General features: G+C 46.6%; 1 protein-coding gene across 1 annotated transcript; it reads right to left on the reverse strand.

Moving 5' to 3' along the window:
• Window positions 1–3,934: 3,934 nt before the first annotated feature.
• Window positions 3,935–22,388, reverse strand: TNFAIP2 (TNF alpha induced protein 2). Its single transcript, XM_065685093.1, has 12 exons — window positions 22,316–22,388; window positions 15,447–15,798; window positions 13,063–13,690; window positions 11,739–11,853; window positions 10,423–10,548; window positions 9,486–9,586; window positions 9,298–9,396; window positions 8,978–9,101; window positions 7,848–7,970; window positions 6,821–6,976; window positions 6,228–6,349; window positions 3,935–5,794 (listed from the first exon to the last, which is right to left on the reverse strand). Exons 2-12 carry the CDS (start codon window positions 15,784–15,786, stop codon window positions 5,653–5,655), a joined length of 2,076 nt encoding a protein of 691 aa, XP_065541165.1. The 5' UTR covers window positions 15,787–15,798; window positions 22,316–22,388; the 3' UTR covers window positions 3,935–5,652.

Below are 22,388 nucleotides of genomic sequence, written 5' to 3' on the forward strand. Positions count from 1 at the left end.
TGTCACCACTTCTTGTAGCCATGGAATAGGGTAGAGGGGACTGCAGTGAAACCGAAGAGCAGAAACAGTCATCTGCTAACTAGGACACAGCACTGCTTACTTTATCCTGATATTTTCTCTAATCTGTACCCTTGGTTTAACTCTCAGGCTGCACTGCTCTTGCCTGTGGGACTTAGGGTTTGGCCTCTAGCCCCTGGGATATGACTCCAGTGTTTGGGATAAGGCTCAAAAGCTCTTGAAGACTCCAGGACCAATATTGTTCTATCCAAGAGTTTGTTATAATTTCCTCCCTTTCAGAGCCGATCTCTCCCCATCGCAGCCATTCCAACATTAATGAGTACTTTTGAGAGCTCAGCTTTTCTGCTAAATGATGTTATCCTCTTTTATTAGTCTGTTAGGAGCGTTATTACAGCTCAAGTGCTCTGTTCTATTTGGATGAAAACCACTTAGATAAATAGCACTGAATTCCCTGTCCTCAAATGATGGTCCTCCTGGGTGCTGGCACATGATATGCTCTGGTATGTCCCATCCACTGAATAAAGGGTGGGACGGTTAGGAGAAGGGGGCTCAAGGGCACTACTGGTAGTGTTGGGAGGCATCACAAGGCTTGTGGAGAAGGTGAAAGAAGCAACGGAAAACATCTGAGGGAGAAGGACCAAGATGAAAAATGTGTTTGTAGGAAAGCCTCCAAACTGATCAGTTCAAAAGGATTTCAACTTGATTTCTAGAGGAGAAAGCCCTGGGTAGCAATGTGAAATGGTGTCCAGCAGGTGTGAACATTTGCTTCGCAGTCACTTAAAACCTTCATATTGCTTTAAAAACACAGTCAACCCTCCTCCAGTGCACCTGGACAGCCCGATGTGTGCATCTGCTCCATTGCATCTCCTCTGGGTTTCCCCTCAGGAGGTGAGGCTGCTGAACTGATGGGTACTTCTCAAAATCCCCTGACATTAGGCGCTATCTCTGTTATTGTGGCTACAGAAGAGCTATTTTGTATTTCCAGGATATCAGTGTGGGTGGAGTGGCTGCATCCTCTTTTAAGTCATTCAGGAAGGCAGTAATTATTCTTACGGGTTTCAATCTACAGTATGGCAAGGCAAAGCACGATTTTGCCCATGTGACACCCAAGCTTATCGGCCTCTAGCCTGTTCCTGAAATATCCTCCCTCTCCAACACTCAGTGATGCTGACTCCTGCCCACTTGATCCCCAGCACCAGCTTTTGGCCCCAGATGTGCAAAGCAGAGGAACTGATGGGGCAGCACGCGAAACTGGACTGAGAGATGCAGGACCTACAGCCTGTGTGCCCCAATTACAGTAGGGGAGGGGGCTTTGCCATTCCTACTCACTGCAGGTGTACCTTCCCTTTGGGATTCTCCATGCATTGCTCTCATGGTCTTTTCCTACTGGGTTGGAGTTTCCAGGTTTTCTCCTATTAGAGTTCATAGAGCTGAACTAAACACAAGATTTGCAAATGGAGGTCGGCACGTTGCTCTCACACTCTTTGCACATACTCCTCCTGCTTTACATTACCTAGTAGATGAGGGGCTGTGACACCTGTCTCATGTGCATGTCACTGTGCTTGTCAGTGAAGCCAGGGCTATCCATTGTCATGGGTGTAATGGCCTCTCTCAACAGGATGTCCCTCCAGACTGCAGCTAGGTGTGGGCTGAATTTGGAAAGCCCTGATTGCCAAAGTGCTTTGGTCTAGTGTGCCTTTCTTACCATCAGCACATCAGTAAATCCTATGGCCTTTAGTCCAGTGCTGTCGTCTCTCAGGTGAGAAGATCTTGCCTCAAATAGGAGAAATTGCAGGCGTTCTGGTTTCTTAATGCTTCATTTCTGGGTCTGCAGACCCCAGAGCTTCTCAGCAGGCTCTATCAGAAGGTTTCTGCTGTTTAAAACCATGCTCACACCTCAGAGGAGCCCAGGAACTCTCTGGCTGCTTTTGGCTTTCCCTGCAGCAAGGGCAGAGGTTCCCCAGGTGTCTCTGGGGACTTGGTGTGCAGCAGATGGCTCCTTCAGGAGGTGAGCAGGCAAGTAATGCCTCAGTCCACCCTCTGGTACACTGTGCTCTGTGTCCCTGCATCTTTTGCACTGTAAACTGCGAGCGTTCTGCCAAGTGATGGAAGTGCCTGGTGGGATGGATGGGTATGGAGCCAGGAGTATGTGTGCATGCATGTGAGAGCTAGGTTTGTGTCCAGTGCAGCGGCTGTTGCAGGCTGATGTCCTGCTGGCACTGACGGCAGGCGAGAGTAAGAGCTGGAAATGCCACAGCAACTGTGGCTGGCTTGGTCAGTTGTTTCTGAAGCTGAATTTATGTTTTCATCTTGCCTACCTTCTCTGCCTCCAAGGAGAGGCAGACATCAGCATCAGCATAAGCAGAGGTAAAGAACATCCAGACACAGTGAGCTCAGGGAATTGGATATAGTAAGTTCATAGGAGCGCTATTCATCAGTCATAGTTTAACCACAGCTGGCAACTAAGTATCAGGCAGCTTCTTGCTCACTCTTCCCGTGCCATGGGATGGGGGAGAATCAGAAAAAAGTAAACCCCATGGTCTGAGATAAGAACCGTTTAATAATTGAAATAAAGTACAATATAATAATGACAACAATAACAATGGTAGGAAAAACAGAGAGAGAGATAAAACCCAATAAACACAAGTGGTGCACAATACAACTGCTCACCTTCCACTGGCTGATACCCAGCCTGACCCAAGCAGACCTGGCCAACCCCTCCAGTTTATATAGTGTGCATGATGTGCTGTGGTATGGAATACCCCTTTGGCTAGCTTGGGTCAGGCATCCTGTCTCTGCTTCCTCCCAGCTTCCCATGCCCCTCCTCACTGACAGAGCATGGGGAAAATGAGAAGTCCTTGACTTAGGGTAAGCACTACCTAGCAACAACCGGAATATCAGTGTCGTATCAGCGTTGTTCTCATCCTGAATCCAAAGCACAGCTCTGCACAAGAGACTAAGATTAACTCTACCCCTGCTGAAACCATGACACACTGTTATTAGAAGAGAGTTGTGCGAAATTTTGAAAGTACCTGTCTATGTGTAATATGTCAAATACAAATAAATGCCATTGTAAATGTCGAGTCATACAAGAAGCTAAATAAGTCAGTTTCCTGGGCTCGTTAGAGCTGAAAGCTGGGGGTTTATAGCAGGATGAAGAGAATTGCACAATGCAGTTCCATATGGCTTATGAAATTTGTATGAAAACCACTTTCTCCTACCCACCGTAATTATGATGTATAAATAGATACACTGTTTTCCTTAGAGCACTTACTTAGCTGGATTTGTTTTTTTATTTGAAGACCAGTGCAATCACTTGTATCATGCATTTCTGTAGGCCTTTAACAGATCAAAACACAATTATTTATAGCAATAAAATGACCTTTCACTAATTGGGAAAGAAAATGTTCCACAACAGGTGACAGTTTCATGAGTGCTCAGCACTGTCTGAATTCAGTTTGGCATTTGCCTTCAACTTGTAGCTGGGATAAGTGTTTAAATGGAGTACGTAAGTTTCTAAATTATGTGTATATCTGAGTTTTGTGTGAACGTAAGTGTGCTGATGGGGGGAGACAGTGTCTGTGGTACCCGTGGCCAGGCAGCAGGCTGAAAGCAAAGCACTGTTTTTTACCCAGGGTACAGTTTTGCCACATAACCTGTCAGCAGAGGACTCCTTCTCCTGCTGTGCACCACCAGCCACTGCCAGTGAGCAGCCTGGAGTGCTCAGCATCCACCTCACAGGGGTAGCAGCAATAACACAGGGTTATCAGCAGCTGCCAGGAGCATAAAAGCGGACCAGGAGGACCAGCTGGGGCCAAATTCTGTCAGGCTGCATCCCCTAAAGGCGTGTATGAATAGGATGAGACAACAGAGACGGAGGAAGGGGGATGCCAGCTCAGTAAGGATGCGATGCATGTCAAATACATTGCTTTTTATTATTTAACATTGAGACTGCGGTAGTGCTTAGAGGCTGATGTTTTGGACTTTGTTGTACCAGGTACCATAAGCACTATACACATGGCAGTTTTGCTCCAGGCAGTGGAGAAAGCCAGGCTGTGAGACCCAGCTCAGCACAGAGGGTGCCTCTGCTTTTCCAGCTTGTCTGCAGCCCAGCAAAACCCTCCTCACACCTGGAACCAGTGGGTGACATTCACCAGAGCAGGCTGGGAGTAGAGGGAGAATTGGTCCTCTGAAGGAGTACATAGGACTACATACAGCAGTGCAGGAAACAACAGCCAGAGACAGAATAAATGAGTCACTTTTCTAGCATATTTGAATACTGTTTAAATATAAATATTGCAAATGAGTATCTTTGAGAAAAAATAAAATTGGATGCAAAAATACACCAGTGGTACACTGCATACGCATATAAATAGATTACATGGCTTGCACAGTCATTATATGTCTTCCTTCCGGACCAAGTTTTCACAGAGTGCTTCAGAAGTTGAAATAGAGACAAACAGAAGGGAAAGGTCATTAACTAAGCACATTGCTGTTTTGGCAAGCGATTCGCCTCCCAGAAAACTGCACTGTAAAAACAAAACAGTTTCACAACAGACCCATTTGCGTTTTCACATCGTATCTACCTCACAGCACGATGGGAAAGAGCGAGCAGGGAAACAGTGATGCATACGGGGTGTTCACTATGTTTTAATGGCGTTTGAGACCAGTTCCTCCACCCATTCGAAGCCTATGATGTTCATGGGGTCTGGGAAAGTCCGCTCCATGATAAAGAGGGCTTATGTAGTAGTATTCCAAAGTGTTTTACTAAATGGTGGGGCTAAGCCCACATTATCCATGGCAATAGGCAGCTTGCTCCCAGTCCTCTGCTAGTAGGGAATCGCTCCAATACAGACGCAGTGGACGGGGTCACTACAGAGGGGCTGGTGGCTGCCAGGGGGTCAGGGACTCCCACCTCACAAAGGTGAAGCAAACACACTCCAGCTTGGAAACTCCAGTGCCCCTGGACAGTGGGGCAGAGTGTGCAGCCGGGGCCACTCCAAACCACAGGTCTGGAGGTCTGGGGTCCTACAGCACAATGGGACAGCAGGAGTCCTGCTGTAGCTAAGCAACAGCTCCTCCTGATCGGAAAGCTGGTGCCTGATGAGACATCACCCTAATGCAGCTGCCCCTGCCCAGCTCAGAGGAAGGCAGATGGGGTACAAGCATGCTCACATGGGACTTCTCCAACATCTCTAAATTTGGCTTCTGTTTCTGTTTCCCTCTGTTCCCTTCAAATACAAAAAAGCTGCGCAGGAGTTGCCTGCTCGGTCTGGGTTAGCTGAGGAGGCAGCAACATGGCCTTCACAGACACTGTGAGGTAGACAGAGGTCAGAGCACCAGAGCAGTGTCCAGACAGAGAACATGGTTGCACCAAGGAGTCCTTGGGGGAGTCCATGACTGGTGCAAGGGGCAGCCCTGGTCCTTGTGGGCACTGCTCCTCCTGCAGGAGCATCCTCTTCTGGGCCCTGCACGAGGACTGTGATTCCCATGCAAGCACTGAGCAGCAGATAAGGACATGGCACTTTCTGTAGGAAAAGGTGGCAGTGTGCCCTGTGCACCACTCCGGGGGACGGTCTCCATCCTTGGCTCAGCCGACAGTCCAGCACAAGGGGTGCCAAAGAGTGCCTTGGTCTAGGACACGTTTATGTCGGAGAAGAGAGGGCCCTTGGGCAGCAGGGATGCCGTGCTGTCTGCCAAGTAGCCCAGGATGCTTTTGAGTTCACTGCGAGACAAGTTGGCTTTGATGTACAGGAACGCTTCCAGGTGCCTTTTGCTGTGGAAAAGAAACAGGCGGGTGTTATCTCGTCCTGCAGATCTCTGCATGATGGGATCCTTGTACCAGGATGTGGCCCCCACCCCACCCCACCCCACCCCATGGTGGGTGCTAAAGTCCCTGATGGATGCCAGCTCAGCACCTGGCAGTCCTACATGGGACACAGCACTGTCCAGGGAAGTTTGGGGTAGGGTAGGGAATCTCCAAGGCAAAGCACAAAATCAGGCCAGAATTTGGAATATGTAATTTGGCTTTTTAAAATGGATTATTTTGTTGTCCGATGGCACTGGGATTGCCACAGCCTGACAGGCAGCCCCCACCCACTTTTATAGACTCAGGCTACATGAACCTCACCTAATCTCGTATTCCACAGCTTCCCAGCTCAACTAAAATTCCATCAGTGTGCTTGCAAATCTGCTCCAGTGTCTCTTACCGGATATCTGGGTACGTGGTGGCGAGTGTTGCAACTTCAATTTTAATGGCACCCAAATCCTGAAGTCGGATTATTTCAGCCAGTTTGGGGAGCACAGAATTCAGCCACGTGGCTTGAGACCCCTGCCAGAAGAGAAAGAGGTCAGTAGGGCACCACGGAGGTACAAACCTCCACCCAGCCCAGGAGCTGGCTTCTGAAGCTGTTTCCTGGGGTCTGTTCCAGCCCCTGCCAGACCTAAAAGCAGTAGAACGAGGAATATCAAGAGTGATGGGGAAGAGTCAAAACCCAGGCCCCATGCAAACTGTACTGAAACCAGAGATTAGCTAAATCATCTGACCCTATTATAATATCAGCCTTTGAAAGGAAACCACTGCCTACGGGACAAAGGAGAATGAAATCACGGCTCTTCATCTGGGGAGGGGCAGCCTGGTGGCAGGGGAGCCTTCCTGCCTGCAGGCACTTGGACACCTCTTTCTGCCTTCCAGGAAATGAAGCTGATTTGGAAAGGTTAACAAGAAGCCCCAGAAAATTTGTTTTCCTGTTTTTCAGTGTACCATGCTCCGTGCCATTGTGTTCGCAGTACACTCACGTACATTGCTGGTGCAGAAGGCTTCCAGGTCAGCAGCATTCTTGGAGATGTGTTGGGCCAAGTTTTGCTGTTGTGCTGCGCCTTTCAGGCTGACTTTCCTCTTCAGCAGCCTCACAATGTATGCTTTAACCAAGTGGGCATGGACCTTCTCGATGATAGCCTGTTGGGAAGGAGAAGGGGGATCATCCATTTACTTTTGCTTGTGGAAAAACAGTGTGGATGGAGGACAGAAATGTTTTGGGTGCTGTAAGACTTGCGCCACCAAAATGCCTGCTGCTAATCATGGAATCATGCTGGTTGCCAACCTCCCCATTACTGGTATGCAATATCCTAGATGCCGAGAATTTCTTTGTACTCAAACTAATGAAGTGTGGGAATTTCCAAATCTTGCTTCCTTCTGGGAAGCATTTAAAGCATAGATCTTCATGTGTTGGAGAAATAACAGTACACCAGAGAAACGGGAATTCATGCTGCTCCTCCTGTTCCTTTCACTAATACACAAAACATCGTATTTTTGTTTCAGCTACTAAAAAGACAAAGGCAGGAAATCAAGGAGTTTTTTCATATGGTGATGTTTCATATATACTGCAGCACCACTGAAGAGGTGGTTGTGAATCAGCTAGGTGGGATTTTTCCCAGTTGTATCCATCTTCTCCAGTCCTTCGGGCAATCAAAGGAGCCATGAGACAGAACCATGCAATTGCATCTGTCTTTCAACATGGATAACCAAACCCATACATAAATAAAGCTGTATTTTGGGTGGTCCCTGCAGCACTTTCTCTACAGCAGGGGTGGTTTTCTCTGCAAACACAACAGCAGAGCTATAGGAGTCTGCCTCTGTTGAAGAGTAAGATTTATATGGCTAATCTAGATAAACTTCGTGCTGATGGGAATCTTGCCTGAGAGGGCTCTCTGATGCCAGGCCAGTTCATCAGCTAATGTGGGTCAAGGCAACTCGAGCCCCAGAGGATCAGAGCTGAATATGCAGCCTCAGCATCCCAGAATCCCTCCAGTATTTCTCTTGGACTTACATGGTAGAAAGGGTCCTTCAGGGTCTTGAAGTCTGAAATATGTTTGCTGGTGGTTTTAATGATCTCGTTCGTAATTTCATTGCTGGAGTCCCACTTATTTTCTGTAAACTTCTTATAAATTGGCTGAAAAGAGGAAAATCTGCTTAGTTCCCTCAAAACAAATTCTACGCATGTGTACATCTAGCATTTCTCTGTGTACAATATCCTACACAGTGACAGTTCAGTGTGCAGCCCTGTGCAGGGATGTGTGTGACGATGACCTAGGGGGGCAGGGGAAGAGGGGGCTGTGTTGGGTTTCTGCCTCTTTCTTTGTTCCTCAGAATGAAAATGACTGAGAGCTTGAAGGGCTCCTATTGAAGATGCTTTGTTTTCCCCCCACATTTTCCATGTTTTGTGCACACTACCTTGCCTGGTTAGAGAATTATGGAACTGTCAGGGGAAAAAAAAAAAAAGAAAGAATCATTCTGAGGTGTTTTCAATCACAATTTTTCTGGGGCACAGTAAATAAATATGAAAATGATAAAAAAAGCACCACTGCTTTGTCATGCCTTCCAAAAGGCCCTACAGAAAAAGCAGGAGAGATTGTGGCTGAACATTCCTGACTCCTACGCCTTCCCCTCCACCACACTTGCTTAACTTACAAAGCTTGTGTTATATACAAAAAAAACAGAAAAGAAAAAAGAAAGATTTTTTTTTTTCCTTTAAAGAAAGAAACCAGAAGTGCCTTTCAGGCCACCTTGATGAAGAAGCCAAAAGCTGCATAATTGCAGTTCATGTCATTTGTGATTGCTTCCAACAGATTGGAATGTAAACACATGCAGGTTGAGACTCTCCCTCCTGCAGCACTTCTCTTAGATGTGATCAGCATGTTTTATGTTGGTCTGTACTGTCACCCCTACGTAGCTGTGCCTGTTTTGCCTGCAGGCTTGAGGACCAGCTCAAGAAGAAGTGAGTCTGAGTTTTCTGGCAGCAATGTGAGTTAGGACTGATGCTGAGAGGTGATCTGGCCCTGAGCCCTTCTGAAATTTTCTGCATTTGAATCAGAGATTTTGGGCATAGCAGAAGAACATGCCTAAAACCAGCACAGGCTGAGCCATGGGGCAGCAGGGTATGGGGCATGGATAAGGTACCTTCAGCTGGACAAACAGCTGCTGAAGCAGCACGTCAAAGCCACTGTTTTCAATGTCACTGAGCGTGCTGAGGATACTGGCTCTATTGTCATCCTTTTCTGACACGTTTTTCTCCGTGTAGTCTCTGCAAGGAAATATCAGCAAGGTCAAAATGATCTGTCCTCGAGAGAGAGAGAGGGAAATTCAGAGGTATCCAAACCTTCCTCTGCAGGCAGATGGATATTCCTCTGCCTGCCCTGGAGTACCTCCCCTCTATCACACTATCTGGTGGATAGGAGAATAAGGAGGAAGGAGCAAAGCCTTTTGTTTTGGATCCTTACCTAAAATTCCAGCAGTTGTTAACACTTGCAATCAGTATAGGCTTGTAGTATCTGTGCTTCTTGCTTTTCTCCTTAAAATCTTCAAAAGCATCCTTGTAGCTGGAGGGGAGATGGGAAGGGGAGAAGCAGATGAGTGCGTGCCCTGGGTGGCTCTGCCAGCCCTGTGGCCCTATGCTGCCTTACCGCACCTTTTCAGGAAGGCAGGCAGCTCCTTCCACAGGCGATGCGACAGCTCCTCTCCCACTGCCGTGCTGATCTCCTTGGCTCGCTTCTGGCCACTGTAGATACTCTAACAAAGAAAAGAGATCTATTTTGAATGCTGTTTGCTCCAAAAAGGCTAGGTTCACTGTTTAAAAAGGCATAGATCCTTAAGTGCGATAACTGCACCCAGCTCTCCTGCACCACCCTGCAACTGAGCCAAGGACCGTGCAGAGCAGCTATACTTCTATAATTATTTGGTTAGCTCAAGCCAATTTTGAACCCCATTTTCAGACTGGGAGAGAGGTGAAGAAGAAAGATGCACTAAAGAAAGTCTATAAAGTAGCTGAGAAAGTGGGGAAAGTGACACTTGGGGGTTTTGCCTTTGTTTTTCCAAATGCCATCTCTTTGCACTAAAAAAATCAATTTAATCACAACCACCTCGAAATATGAAATGTTTATTTAAAACAATAAACTCTACTAATCTTCTGCAGCCAGAGGAGAGTGCTGGGTGTGGGGAAAGGGCATGAGCATTCAGAGCAGCTCTGCCAGTGGCAGTCTCCCCAGGAGCAAGCAGGGCAACAGCATCGTGCTACTTCCTCGCTTGGCTAAACCTGGCTCTTTCTCTGCTGCTACATTACCTAGTGCCTAATGGCTTGGCATCGTCTGATGGTGCAGAAGAGACTGCACAGGAAGAAATGAAGGCAGATCTCCTGATCATTTTGCTTATACAGGAGTTTGTCTCCGGCATGTGGTGGACCAGGATCATGCCACACCATGGGCTTGGGCTGCCCTGTAGCACCCGCCTCTGCTACTGCCCTACACATGTGACTTGGCCTTTTGCTTTTTTGCATTGATCACGGCTGTTCTCAAATCCTAAAGACGTGCAGGATGAAACTGTTTATTTCTAATATATATCTGTATTACCTGGATAACAAATATTCCTAGTAGTTCACTCTGAAAATGCCCATTAAATTTCTCTGGTTCTTCTTCTTCTTTCCATCTTTGGATTTCTTTATCTAAACATCTGCTCAGCAAATTTTTTATAGTAGCCTTTAAGGAAGAAAGAACAACAGCATTTACCACAAAGTAGATGTAGCAGCTCCTCCCTTAGCAGGTTTTACTTGCCCACCCACTGTTTGTCTGGCTGAGCATACTTTTTTCTCTATCCTGGATGAGAAATAAAGGCTCCTTGTTGCAAGACGCCTTACTGACCATTTCACATCAGCAAAGACAACCCCCTCACAATACCCACCTACGCAACAGTGATTTGAGTATTTCAGGATAGAAATGCAGGTCAAGATGTACACCCCTGCCTGCCACATCAGTGGCGATCTGGAGGGCAGGGGAAGGGAGCTGTGCGTTGGAAGGTTGCAGGCAGATACGTATGCCAGAGCCCAAATTCCCCCAGCCACGCATTGCCTGTGTGTCACACACAGTGCTATCTGCAGACCTGGTTTTGCAATGCTTTTTCATGAGCAATTCTGACATCTTGTGAGTGCTGGAGAGTGAAACAAAATGTTCTCAGATTTTCTCCTCTCTGACCCCTCTTGTGTGCACGCAGCACAGCTTTGGAAAGATCTGTATGGTGGCTGGCATATATTCCTGATCTCCAAGTTTGTTCATGTGCTTTGCAGCCCTCACCCCCCCCCCCCCCATATGCAAACCGTCACTGGCTACAGCTAAACCTGGAACTTATCTCTTCATTTTCTGGGAGTTCCAGCCCAAAATAACAGAAGCACTAAGCTGTGGGAATACCGTGACAGTTGCTTGTTTCCATTAATGCAAGAGTGATCCAAAAAGCAAAGCAACTCTTATTTTCCGCAGACCAGGCCTCCCTCCATCAAACAGATTTTTCGAAACCAGACCTGCATTCATCAGCTGAATCCTGAATTCATCAGCTGCAAGAGGGAACATTAATCCCTCTGGGAATTCAACAGAAAAGGGAAAGTTACCCTTTTTGTTGTATTTCCCCCCAATTTGGAGCACAAGGTTTGCCAGAACAGAGCAGTTCTTTTCTGATGGCTGCCAGGGCTAAGCAGAAGTTTGCTCTGCAAGTCCCATCTAGCAGAAAACTGACCTGACCCCCAAAAAGAAACAAAAGCATTCTTGCTTTTGCTGCTTCTCTCTGGAAGAGTGTACGGCCCACAGGTGAGGAGTGTGTGTGCAGGACAAGTCAGAGCTCGTCTGAGGAGTCTCATGGGAGAAGCTAAGGGAAGAGGAGGGACTGAGCAGATGCTCACCTCTTCTCTGTCAAGGTATTTCTTTTCAAGCTCTTTGCTCAGACTTGACGGTAAGAGGCTTCCAAGCTGAACTTTTTCCAACTCCTCGGCTAAAACATGATCTTTTCTCATATCTCTGGAATGAAAAAGCCAAACAATTGCATTTTCCAAGGGCAGTGTAATTCAAGACAGCTGCTGATGCAAATCACTAACACTTTTAGAGGCCATCAGTGAAAAAACAGATGGAAATGTACATTGTCCTTAGTCCAGGCAGAACTCAGAGGAGCTCAATCTGTGCTGTGGGTGGGACCCTGAGCAGCCCTGGGTAACAGTCGTGTTCTGCCCAGCTCCTGAGCACCAGCTGCTGTGCACTAGTGGGGATGGGGGAGCTGAAGCAAGCTGGCTGTGGAGAGAGGTGGTCTCTCAGCAGATACCTCTGGGAGCACCATACAACACAGTGGCTGTTCAGGCCAGCACTGTCCCCAGCACTGCGCTGTGCTGCTCGGGCTCAGCCCTGCCCCTCACTGCCACTGATTTCCAAACACACACTGGTTCAGGCCTGAGTATCTTGACCTAGAGCACACTATTGGCTCTGGCTCTGGAAAACTTCCAGGATCAACACTGACTCATTATATTCCATCAGTGAAACACAAGAAGAAAAGTGGAGGTGAAGGTTGAATGGCTTTAGAACAGCAGAAGAAAGATCGCTGGTGTATTTACTGTTTGTCACCTAAGAATGAGAGCCCTCAGTTCTCCATCCAGTACTGTGAGCCACAACAAGGAATATTTTCAGTTTGATAGCTGACAGGGATTGTGAGGATGAAGGGCAACCTTTGGCTGAAGACGTCCTCTCACAGGGGTACACTCTTTGGTCTCCTAACCAGGAGGAGAGCATAGACAGCAGGTAATGTTTAAGCAACATCCTCCAAGCCCAGGATAACTGGATCTCAGGTTGTTCAATTTATTGGCTGCCCTCTGGTCCAGAGGGCTGAAATGTTCAAATTTTCTAAGAATGAGTGCAGGTCTGCAGCAGAAATAGAGCTGAGGGCAACAAACCTGCCCAATTTACCCAGCAAATGAAGCCCTAAACATCCATGTGTCTGTCTGTTGCTCAGAGCCCTGACTGGTGAGATCAGCCCTTAGTTTACAGGCTAGCGGCCTTGAGTGTGTCCCTTCTGGCTGTCCTGGCCAGCTAGTGTACATCAGCATAACAGCACTAAAACCTAGCCAGGTGCCAGATTGCATTGCCGTGATACCAGCTCATAAATCAAGAAAATGCCTGGTTTTGCAGCCAGTGAACCTGCTCTGATCACCAAGGATAAGCATGTGTAAAAGCTTTACTTACTTTGGATAAAAATTGTGCACCCATGACAGGAGAAGATAAACGTCCTTGTCTTCCAGATGAGACTCAGCACTTTTTCTTGTCTGGGAGGCAAAATAACTGTGGTAGAGTTCTGCATATATGCTGAACACATTAAACTCAGGAGGATAAAGCTGTTTAATGTACTTCACAACCACTGTCAAATCTTCTTTCATTGTCTTTCCCATATGCAGGAGATTCTGGCCAACTGCAGAGAGGTTCTCAGTTCTAGGAGTACGGCTTGTGTCTTTCATCCGAGTCTCTACTGACTCCTTTACTGCAGCCATCCAAAGCTCTTTCCATTTCCTAGGTCTAAATGGCATGTTTTGGTCAGGTGGATTCTCTGATGTGTAGTTCTGATCTTCTTTCTCCTGCTCTTTCAGTGCCTCTACTGCCTGCTGCAGCAGTTCTGGGTTTGTTTTTGCTAGCAGTATGGAGTCTTTCAAGATGCTAAAGACTTTGTAATTCAGAATTTCATAGATGCACTCGACGTCTTGCTGGCTGGTGCTCAGTCCCTCCTCACTTTTGCTAGAGAGGCTCTTCTGCAGCACAATTAGATGCTGAGTGGCTTCACAAAACTTCTGCTCTTCAAGGAGATCCATGATTTTTTTGACTGGTGAAAAAAGAACAGCCTTTCTTTACCCAATAGTGAAGATTTACATTTCTGCTTTATCAAAAACTATGGCTCTGGAATGCTTTTTTGAAAAAACGATTATATTTCTCTAACATTGGATCTTAGGCTCCTTCACCAGATAGAACCTTTCCGGTTATTTAAAGATGAGTTTTTTTCTAGATTGTCTCTAACCGGGGCAATGGGAATTTGAATACCCATCACTAGTATGTTACATATGGACAGCTATTCATGAGCTACCTATAACTGTTCCCAAAATTTAGATTTGTGAAGTCCTATTTATTTATTTATTTATTTATTTGTTATCACCTTTCCCATTAATATGAGCTCCAGTCGGAAGCATGGCTTTAGAAAAAACGTGAATGGCAAGATGTAGCGAAATGAGATGTGCTAGAGGAAATATCACATGGGTTTTCCAGAAACAGGCTGGCACAGTCTGACTTGTGAAATGGTTTTGGAGGATGCATTTAGCAGGCGGTATAAATACAATTGAACTGTCTTATCTGAGCTGCAGCCTCTCAATACTGAGAAGTTATTAGTTAAACTGGAGAAGTTATATCCCAAAATAAGTTTTGTTGGGTGTGTAAGGTTTTTATGAAAAACTCTGGGTGGAGAAAGCTTATTATTCATTAAACAAATCTTATATTCTCCTCAGAGACTGTGGCACAAAAGCTGGGAGTGCCCTACTTGCATCTGTTAATTACACAAAGTTCAGAGACATCATCGAAACTGAGGGCTTAGTATTATATAGTTCCTGTATTATACAGGAACAGCAAGATAACTTGAATAGTAAATGGGCTGAAATTTAATAGCACAAAATATAAGATACAAAGTCAACAGAACAAAAGGTACTTGGCAACAAATAGGATTTTTGCTGCAAGCTGGATGTGAATCATCTTGAGATGGAGGAAGAAGAGAAATGCCTGGAGAATTAGTAAATCATTATTGAGAGATGATGGTGAAAATGTCATATATGACCCCAGGATGTGCACAGTGAGCAACGTCCAGCTGAGACAGGAAAACGGTAACATATTGTACCAGGCAGTGGCGGTATCTCATCTGGAATATTTTCTGCAATTCTGGTTGCTTTATTTCAAAAAAGACATTGGGAATGGGGCAGTGCATCAGTAAGAAGAAAGGCACAAAGGGCCTGTTTTCAGTAGACTTGGTTCTTCAGTTGAGCAAATTCAAGGTACAGCTCAGTAAGCTTATGAACCAGATAATGACATATGATGTCATCTGAGGTGGTAGGTGAGCCTTGGAAGTGCCAAGGGGCACTTTCCTCTGCAGTTCTGGGTTTCTCTGAGCAGGTATTGTGACTGCAGGAACTGTATGTTCATATGTCAGCCCTGAGAAAGACCTATGCATGCTGCTCACTGCTGCCTTGGGGAAAAAGGAGATTTCACAGGGTGGTGGTCTCATGGAGGCCCAGAGCAGAGAGGTATGTTCTGGTTTCTTGCCCACCCATAGATCCCTGTGCCACCATGAGAGGTAGAACTGAGTTCAGTTTTGGACAGAAACCACACAAACTGGCAGTTCATCAAGGAGTATGCCCTTGGTAGCAAAAAACTAGGACCTGAGGTCTCCCTCAGCCCGTGTTTCCCAAGGCTCCTTGGCCAAGTCACTTCGATCTGTCGGTGCCCTTGTTTCTCAAGGGGACAATTTTCCACCTTGTGCAGTCCCTGTCGAAGTAACTATGGCCTATGAGGTGGTGTAAGGAAGATGAAGGAGCACTCACCACTGGGTGTCTTGATCTTTTTAATTTTCTTAAATGCATTTGTGAAGATTTCCTTTATTCCTTTCTTCCCCTTTTCAGGACTGTCACCAGCAGAGGTGCAGCTCCCATTGCTCGCAATGGAAGATGCACGTGAGGCTCTGTAGGCTCTCTCTGGCCTTTCGCTCATCTTCTCCTGGTTCCTGGACCAGATCTCATCTCCAGAAGGTTCGGGACAGGCAGGGATTTGCTCAGCTACTGATGTCGAAGGGTTTTCAAGCTGCTTGTTTGCACCAATGCAACCCTCTGATCCATTGCACATTCCAATGGGACCATTTTGGAAAAAAGGTAACATTTTCATCATTTTCCTTTTAGCCTGTAAATTTCAGAAAGAACACATTATAACAGTTGGCATGAAAAATACCATGACACAATGTGGCAAAGTGTATTCCCATTAATAAGATTAATTCTGGAATGAGGTGTCCATGTGCGGGCAGTGCTACACACATCTGATATGAACACAGCTCAGCAGGAGAGCCTCTGAGCAACACCACCTCGGGTAACTGAGAGGATGGAAGCAGCTCTCTGGTCTAATAAATAACTTAGAGAAAATCAATGAGTGATTTTCAGGATGACTCAGATGGCCTGATTTGGGACCTTGAGATTGTCTGGGTACAGAAGAGCAGGGTTCTCCCATGGGATGCTGTGGGAATATAGACATGAGTATGAATGCTGCACATGAATGATGTGGGAGGGTGGGACAAGCATCCTGTGCCTATTCAAAGCAACCATAAAACTCTCTTTATATGCTTTATATGGCATTGGGATCAATTCCCACCTTCCTCAGGGCCTGTTTTTTTCTGGTCTCTGCTCATCTGGCTGCTGCTGTTTCTGGAAGCATCCATGTAGCTTATTGCACACTGAGTTTGCAAGTACAGCATGACTATGAGATGGGCCTAACAAGCCAGTTATGCATCAGACCTTGCTGAGCAAAAGTCCTGGTTTAACTGTTTCCCCATTTAAGTCACTGATAAAATTCTTAGCTTTATTGAGGAGAGCTCACAGGGAAGGAGACTGAGAGCTCGGAAACACTGGGGATGTGAACAACGTGGTTGAAAGGATGGGAGTGTGGGAAGCACAGCAGCATCTCCTGATATGAGCATTAGGAGACTTATCACTTTAGGCCCCAAAATCCCAGTTTCAATGCTCTACATGCTCCCCGCATCACTAAAGTGGCAAAGGCTCAGGGACGCATTCAGACCCTTCAAATCCACTCACATTCTACGCTATCTCATTGTCAGAATGGTCCCAGGGTGACTATGGCTTCCCAAGACAAGGCAACTTCAGCGGGACTTGATGAGTGTTTTCAAATACCCAGGAGCAATTATTGCCCTGTCTCTTTATGCTGAAACGTGGGGCTTGTGCAGAGAGAAATGCTAGTGCAGCGGGGTAAAGGAGGGGGAAGGTTCTGATAAGCAGGTACTAACCCGACTGGACTTTTCCCAGAGCTGCTAAATGAAACTGGTGCTAGTGACCAGGGCTGCTGCACGCGTGTTCAGAGCAGTCCTTGCCTGGCTGAGGGGGAAATAGATCAGGGAGAGGGACATAGATCAGGATCAATGAAGATCAGGGTGGTTTAGCCTTGTTTAAACAGACATTATCCTGCTAGAGTCCTGCTCTACCGCTAATGCTCCTGTGCTACAAATAATTACTGGTGGCAATTTGTTATTGTAAAAACACATTGTTGGAGTTTGTATTTAGGATTATTCATGTACTTGTAGAATTTAATATATTGCTATAGATTTATTTGCATAATTATATTAATCTATGTAATAATTATATAAGTATTTTAAATAAATAAATGGACTCATAGTTTCCAATCCTTGTTCTAACAACACTCTTTTTTAATTGACTTTCTAGGAGAGCAGTGCACTTTTGTATGAAGAACTCTCAGGCAAGTTTTGGCCTGCCTGCATTGCATAAGGCAGAGGAATTAGGTTTTAAATAAAGGAAGAATTTCACTTCACTTACTAGGCCACAACGTGGTGATCTTCAAATACCCTTGTTAGGTTTACCCTGTTGATAGGTATCATGCTGATACAAACTCTGATACTTATTTCTGAGCAAAGTTGCTGGAAGACTGTGGGGGTTTTGTTTTAATTGTAATTTCTCCTGCTGGCTCCTAGCAGCTTTGAGAGAGACCTTTAGAGCACCAAGTTAGTGGTAGCAGCAGGGTGGTATACAGAGCCTGGCACTGCTGAAAGCTTTCCTTCTCTGTGTTTTGGCTGCCACGTCATGCTCAGGATTAGTAATGCTACAGCTTTTAAAACACAGCGAAGATTAAAACTCATTCAGGCAGGAGAAGAATGGGTGTGGGTGTGTGTACGACCTGGCTGGCTCTCAGCTAAATGTGTGATCTGAGGCAAAGTGTGAAGCTAAACCTAAGGTGCTCCCACTGCTGAGTGTGACAGTGGTGGCTGTCAGAGCACTGCACTCCAGGGCTGTGGGGCCGGTGACGTGGGTGAGCAAAGCGGGGCCGAGGACCAGAGCTGCCCGGTGGCACTGAGCCAGGGCTGAAGCTATGCTCCTACTTCTTCCCCTAGCACACTTACTGGAGAGGGAGGGAAGGAGAGACGAAACATCACATTTCACTCTGGCTATTCTAGTCAGCATGCCCCACTATAATCCTAAAAATGGTGGAAAAGAGATTCTTTTTCTTACATTTCCATTACAAAAAATATCACAGCAACAGGGATGTTCTCTAAGTGTTTGGGACTTTCCTAATTTTTGTAGGGCTATTTTCCTTGTTTGTATTTCCCAATATGATGGTGTGTTTAGATTCATTCTGCCAAATCCCTTCCTTCCTGTTTGTTCAGGCACAGACTCAGCTGAGTCCTTTCTCTCTCTCCTATTATTCTAGACAAAGCATTTGTTGTTCTTCTTTTTTTTCCTCATCAAAGTACCTCTCCCTTTCTTATACCCAAAGACGACTTCCAAAGTCTTTTGTTTTGAAGAATGATGATCAGAAAGGTGAATTTCAAAATGGTTTTGCTGCTTCTTCAATACAAAGATGAATATCAAGTATCTTTGAAAACCATTGAAATGACATTACAAATAAAATAGTAAAGGAACGATTAAGTTGGTTAGAAATCTATTTTTTAATGGCTGACAGAACTTTGTCCAGATCAGCAGCATAGGAACTGTTGGCAATTTTGGTGTGTCAGGGTGTGATTTTCATCTTGAACTAAGAAACACTGAAGGAATTAAGCATCTGAGTAAGGCTGTCAACGCAGTATCTGCCATTGGTGCAGTGGCCATGCTCACTCACATTTGGCCAGCTTGAACACTTGCCCAGCATTTATGGGTGTGCCACTGCTGGTTTCTATATGTTTGTATCTACATCAGGAAGTATCTGCAGCAGGAAATACCAGCAAACCCCAGCTCTGCCTTGAAATGCAGCCTCTGTCCCTTATGGCAAGTAGTACCAAAAACTCCGCCTCTATCTCTTCTCTTTATCATTAGATGGCCAAGCACTCACTGTAAGAAACGCCTAATAGAAACTGCCTATAAGAAACTTTCTTAACAAAACCTCCCCACTTTCTACAAGAAACACCCAGCGAAAAGGAAGTGGCGCTGGTTATGGCTGGAGGCCACAGGCAGGAGATGCTGTGCCAGCACTGCTCCTTGTACCCCCATCAGCACCCGCTCCTGCCTGCTGCAGCAGATGGGACACGCCAGGAGCTTGGCTTTGGCTTGCATGGCCACAGCCTGCTCCTGTACACCTGTGCTCTGCTCACACATCAAAGCTTGCTGAAACTTCAGCAGGCTCCTAATTGTTTTATCAGCTAACACTTTGGGAAATGCCAAATAATTTCTCAGGCACACAGTTCAAGCTCAAATCTTGGGAAATTCAGTGGTTTAAGGTCAAGACTTGACATAGATCCCAACTCACTATTATTACTAATTTGCTGTTAATTACTGTTATCATCATCATACTCATTATTATGTGGCACTATAGTCTATGCCAGGGGAATCTTTAGCTCAAATTATATTTGACGTAGTATATTCAGCTTGTGGTTTCCAAGCAGAAGAGGAGCACAGCATGCATAACATCTATCCAGAGCTCCGTACCATTTGGACAGCAGTGCTGCTGACTGATGGTGTGTTTGCAGAGGGATGCAGCAAGCTCTCCACACAGCGCTGACTACAGTGTGTATCCCCAGGATGGAGCTTTTCCAGGGTGGGCTGCAAGGGTGAGGGAAATCCCTGGAGCAGAGCCACGTTACAGGACACAACCCAGACTCTGGCCACAGCGGCTTCCCTTTTCTCCTTTTCCTCCTCAAAGGAAACATCTTTCATGCCGCACACCTAGGGGATGAGCTCAGTTGCGAGAGGTGGCTCATACAGTGGCAGAGAGCACTCAGGGGAAGAGATTTACTAATTACCCCTATTTTGAAATGTTTTGCTGATCTTTTTCCTGAGATGCTGCCAGCATTAATAAGCATTTGTTTGGATTCTTAGTCCTCTCCAGCCTGCTGACATACCACACCACAAGGATTTATGTCTCATTTTAGTGGAAATCCCCCACTCTCCCACAGACTCGCAGATATCCAGATAGCTAAGTTTATCTCTGCATCAGCCTTTTCTCCCCCACTTTCCTGTGGAAACAGGGTTACCCCTTCCCACACATGAAAATCGCACCAGGTCGAAACATCTTTGGAGGCAGTAAAGCAGCACGGCCAGTCTGAGTTTAGTGTACCTTGGAGTAGGCTCGGACACCTAAAAAAAATCTCCTAATCAAAGCAAATTGTCCATGGAGATGCCATCACCAGCCTCTACAAGCTGTTTTTTTCCTATGAATTTTCATCAGCTGGATTGGGTACTGAAAGGAGACACTGTGAAGATGGGGGCTCCCACTTGGCTCTGCCTGAGAAAACACATTCCATAGACAAGCTCCATCGACACCCTCGCCTTGAAATTTTACTGTGCTGCTCAAATCCAGGCTCTTGTCCACACACCCTTATGGACACCCACGACCCTGTGTGGTCCAGCACCATCCTGATGGTGACCAAGCTCTGCTCCTAATGGGGTCAGAAACTGAGGGGAAACAAAACCTGTGTCTCCAGTAAAGAAGTCAGGGCAGGAGTAGAGCCTTCCATGTGCCAGGGACTCCCATGGGGCTGGGGATGATGGGGGACCGAAGGGATTTACGGGAATGGCAGTAGTAGACCAGGCAGAGGATCCCAGGGCATCTAACTTGGTGCGAGACACTTTAAACCAGCATTAAACCATGTTACCACCTTACATGATAAGGTGCCTCAGTCATTTTTAAATGGGAATTTGTTTTCCCATAACATAACTGGAAACAGTCTTGTAAACCAGTGTCTCCTGTTGTTAGAGAGAAGTTTTCAAACAGCAAAAGAGAAAGTTACACATATATGTATTGTAATTGGGGAAAAGCAGAGAAAATGCAGCTCATTATGTTCATTTTTCTTCTTGCTTCAAATCCGAGCAACGCTATTGTAAACTTCAGCTACAAAACGAGAACCCAGCTGTGGCCGTCTAGGATTTTGTTTTCATAACAAAATAAGCCAAATCCTGCACTCAGGCCTGGAGTTTGCAAAGTTCACTGTTAGAGCTAGCAGTGGCTGAGGAGATGCACAAACTCCCTGGAAGCCTCTGCCAGCATCTTCAGACTCTTTGGCTTTCCAGGCCTCTTTTTACAGAGAGGGTGACAGAAGCAAGCCCAAACCTGAGTTTTCTGAGCTCTCTGCTCCGGTTTGATTGGCTTTTTAGGAACTGGCAAGCCTCAAAGTCCCTCAGCAGGGGCAAGCGATTGAACGCTTTGGAGAATGACTGTTCCTTCAGGTTTTCTGCTCTGAACTTGGGTGTGCTGGCGAGGCACCGTGGTGTCTTCTAGAGGAGCCACATGCTCCAGTCACAGTAAGTTCCTTCCTTACTTTGCAGCAGCCTCAAGAAGAAATCCTACTTCAAACACACCAAGGATTCTAACCTGAGGTTGAACTTTCCAACTTGCGCCTGAGGAGCTGCTGCAGTGGATGTGGGGTGGCTGCTCAAGGATAGGAGGGAATTTCAACGGGCTCTTTAGTGCTCTGGGAAAAGGCAGGTCCTAGAGGCAGTGGGGCTTCCCTGACTTGGCAAAGAAAAAACTCACAACATGGTAAATATGGCAATGCAGAACTGTGCCAGCTCAACACACTGACCCTGGCAGGACGTAGGGCACAGGGTCTGCATGGGGCCATAGAGGGTCCGAGCACTTAAATGGTGTTTTTCGGGTGCAATCATGCTGAGTGAACATAATCCAATTGTTTTCCTGCGATTTGGGAAGAAAACCACTGCCTTCTTGAACAGAGACAAAGAGGAGGGGGCAGGAAGTGCCACGCTGGATCTGGATCCCAGTGCCTGATACGGGTTTAGGATGCTTTGGCGATCAAGACCTATGTCGGGATTTTGGGGAAGAGGATGGGGGTAACAGGAGTTACTGCTCACAGCCTGTGTTTCATGCCCTGAAATCTGGGGGATGAGCAACAGAAATCCGACCCAGCCATCACAATGCAGACAAATATCCTAGCAGTCCCCAGCCCCGGGGTGTCTCTGGAGCTGCTGTCCTTCTTGCGGCAGTTTCATTTACTCTCTATTCTGGTTATTACGAAGTGGGGCTGAAATCCGCCACTTTGTGCATGAATGCACCCCTTAGCGCCCGCCACCGACTTGTCCCCTCCCTTGGAGACAGCCGAGAACCTTCAACAAGCCTTGCGACAAGCGGGCTGGGAGGGCGGCAGGGGCACGGGAGGAGCGGGACAGACCCCAGCGTTACAGGGAGGGGGAAAGCGCCGAGCCCCCAGCGCTGGCAGGCGGCGCGAAGGACTTACTGCGCGGCGGCTCCCGGGCGGGCGGCGGGCACTGGGCGTCTGCGCGGCGGCTGCGCCGGCAGTCCCGGGCGGC

The sequence above is a fragment of the Lathamus discolor genome, chromosome 6 (genome assembly GCF_037157495.1).
Source record: "Lathamus discolor isolate bLatDis1 chromosome 6, bLatDis1.hap1, whole genome shotgun sequence".
Lineage (NCBI taxonomy): Eukaryota > Metazoa > Chordata > Aves > Psittaciformes > Psittacidae > Lathamus > Lathamus discolor.

Coding starts and splice junctions, on each gene's coding strand:
- TNFAIP2 (XM_065685093.1), bottom strand. CDS start 15,786: ATGATGAAAATGTTACCTTTTTTCCAAAATGGTCCCATTGGAATGTGC. Junction 9,587..10,422: donor TAGGAATATTTGTTATCCAG/GTAATACAGATA, acceptor TTTCTTTGTTAG/AGTATCTACAGTGGCCAGAA. Junction 9,397..9,485: donor CTGCCTGCCTTCCTGAAAAG/GTGCGGTAAGGC, acceptor TCTCCCCTCCAG/CTACAAGGATGCTTTTGAAG.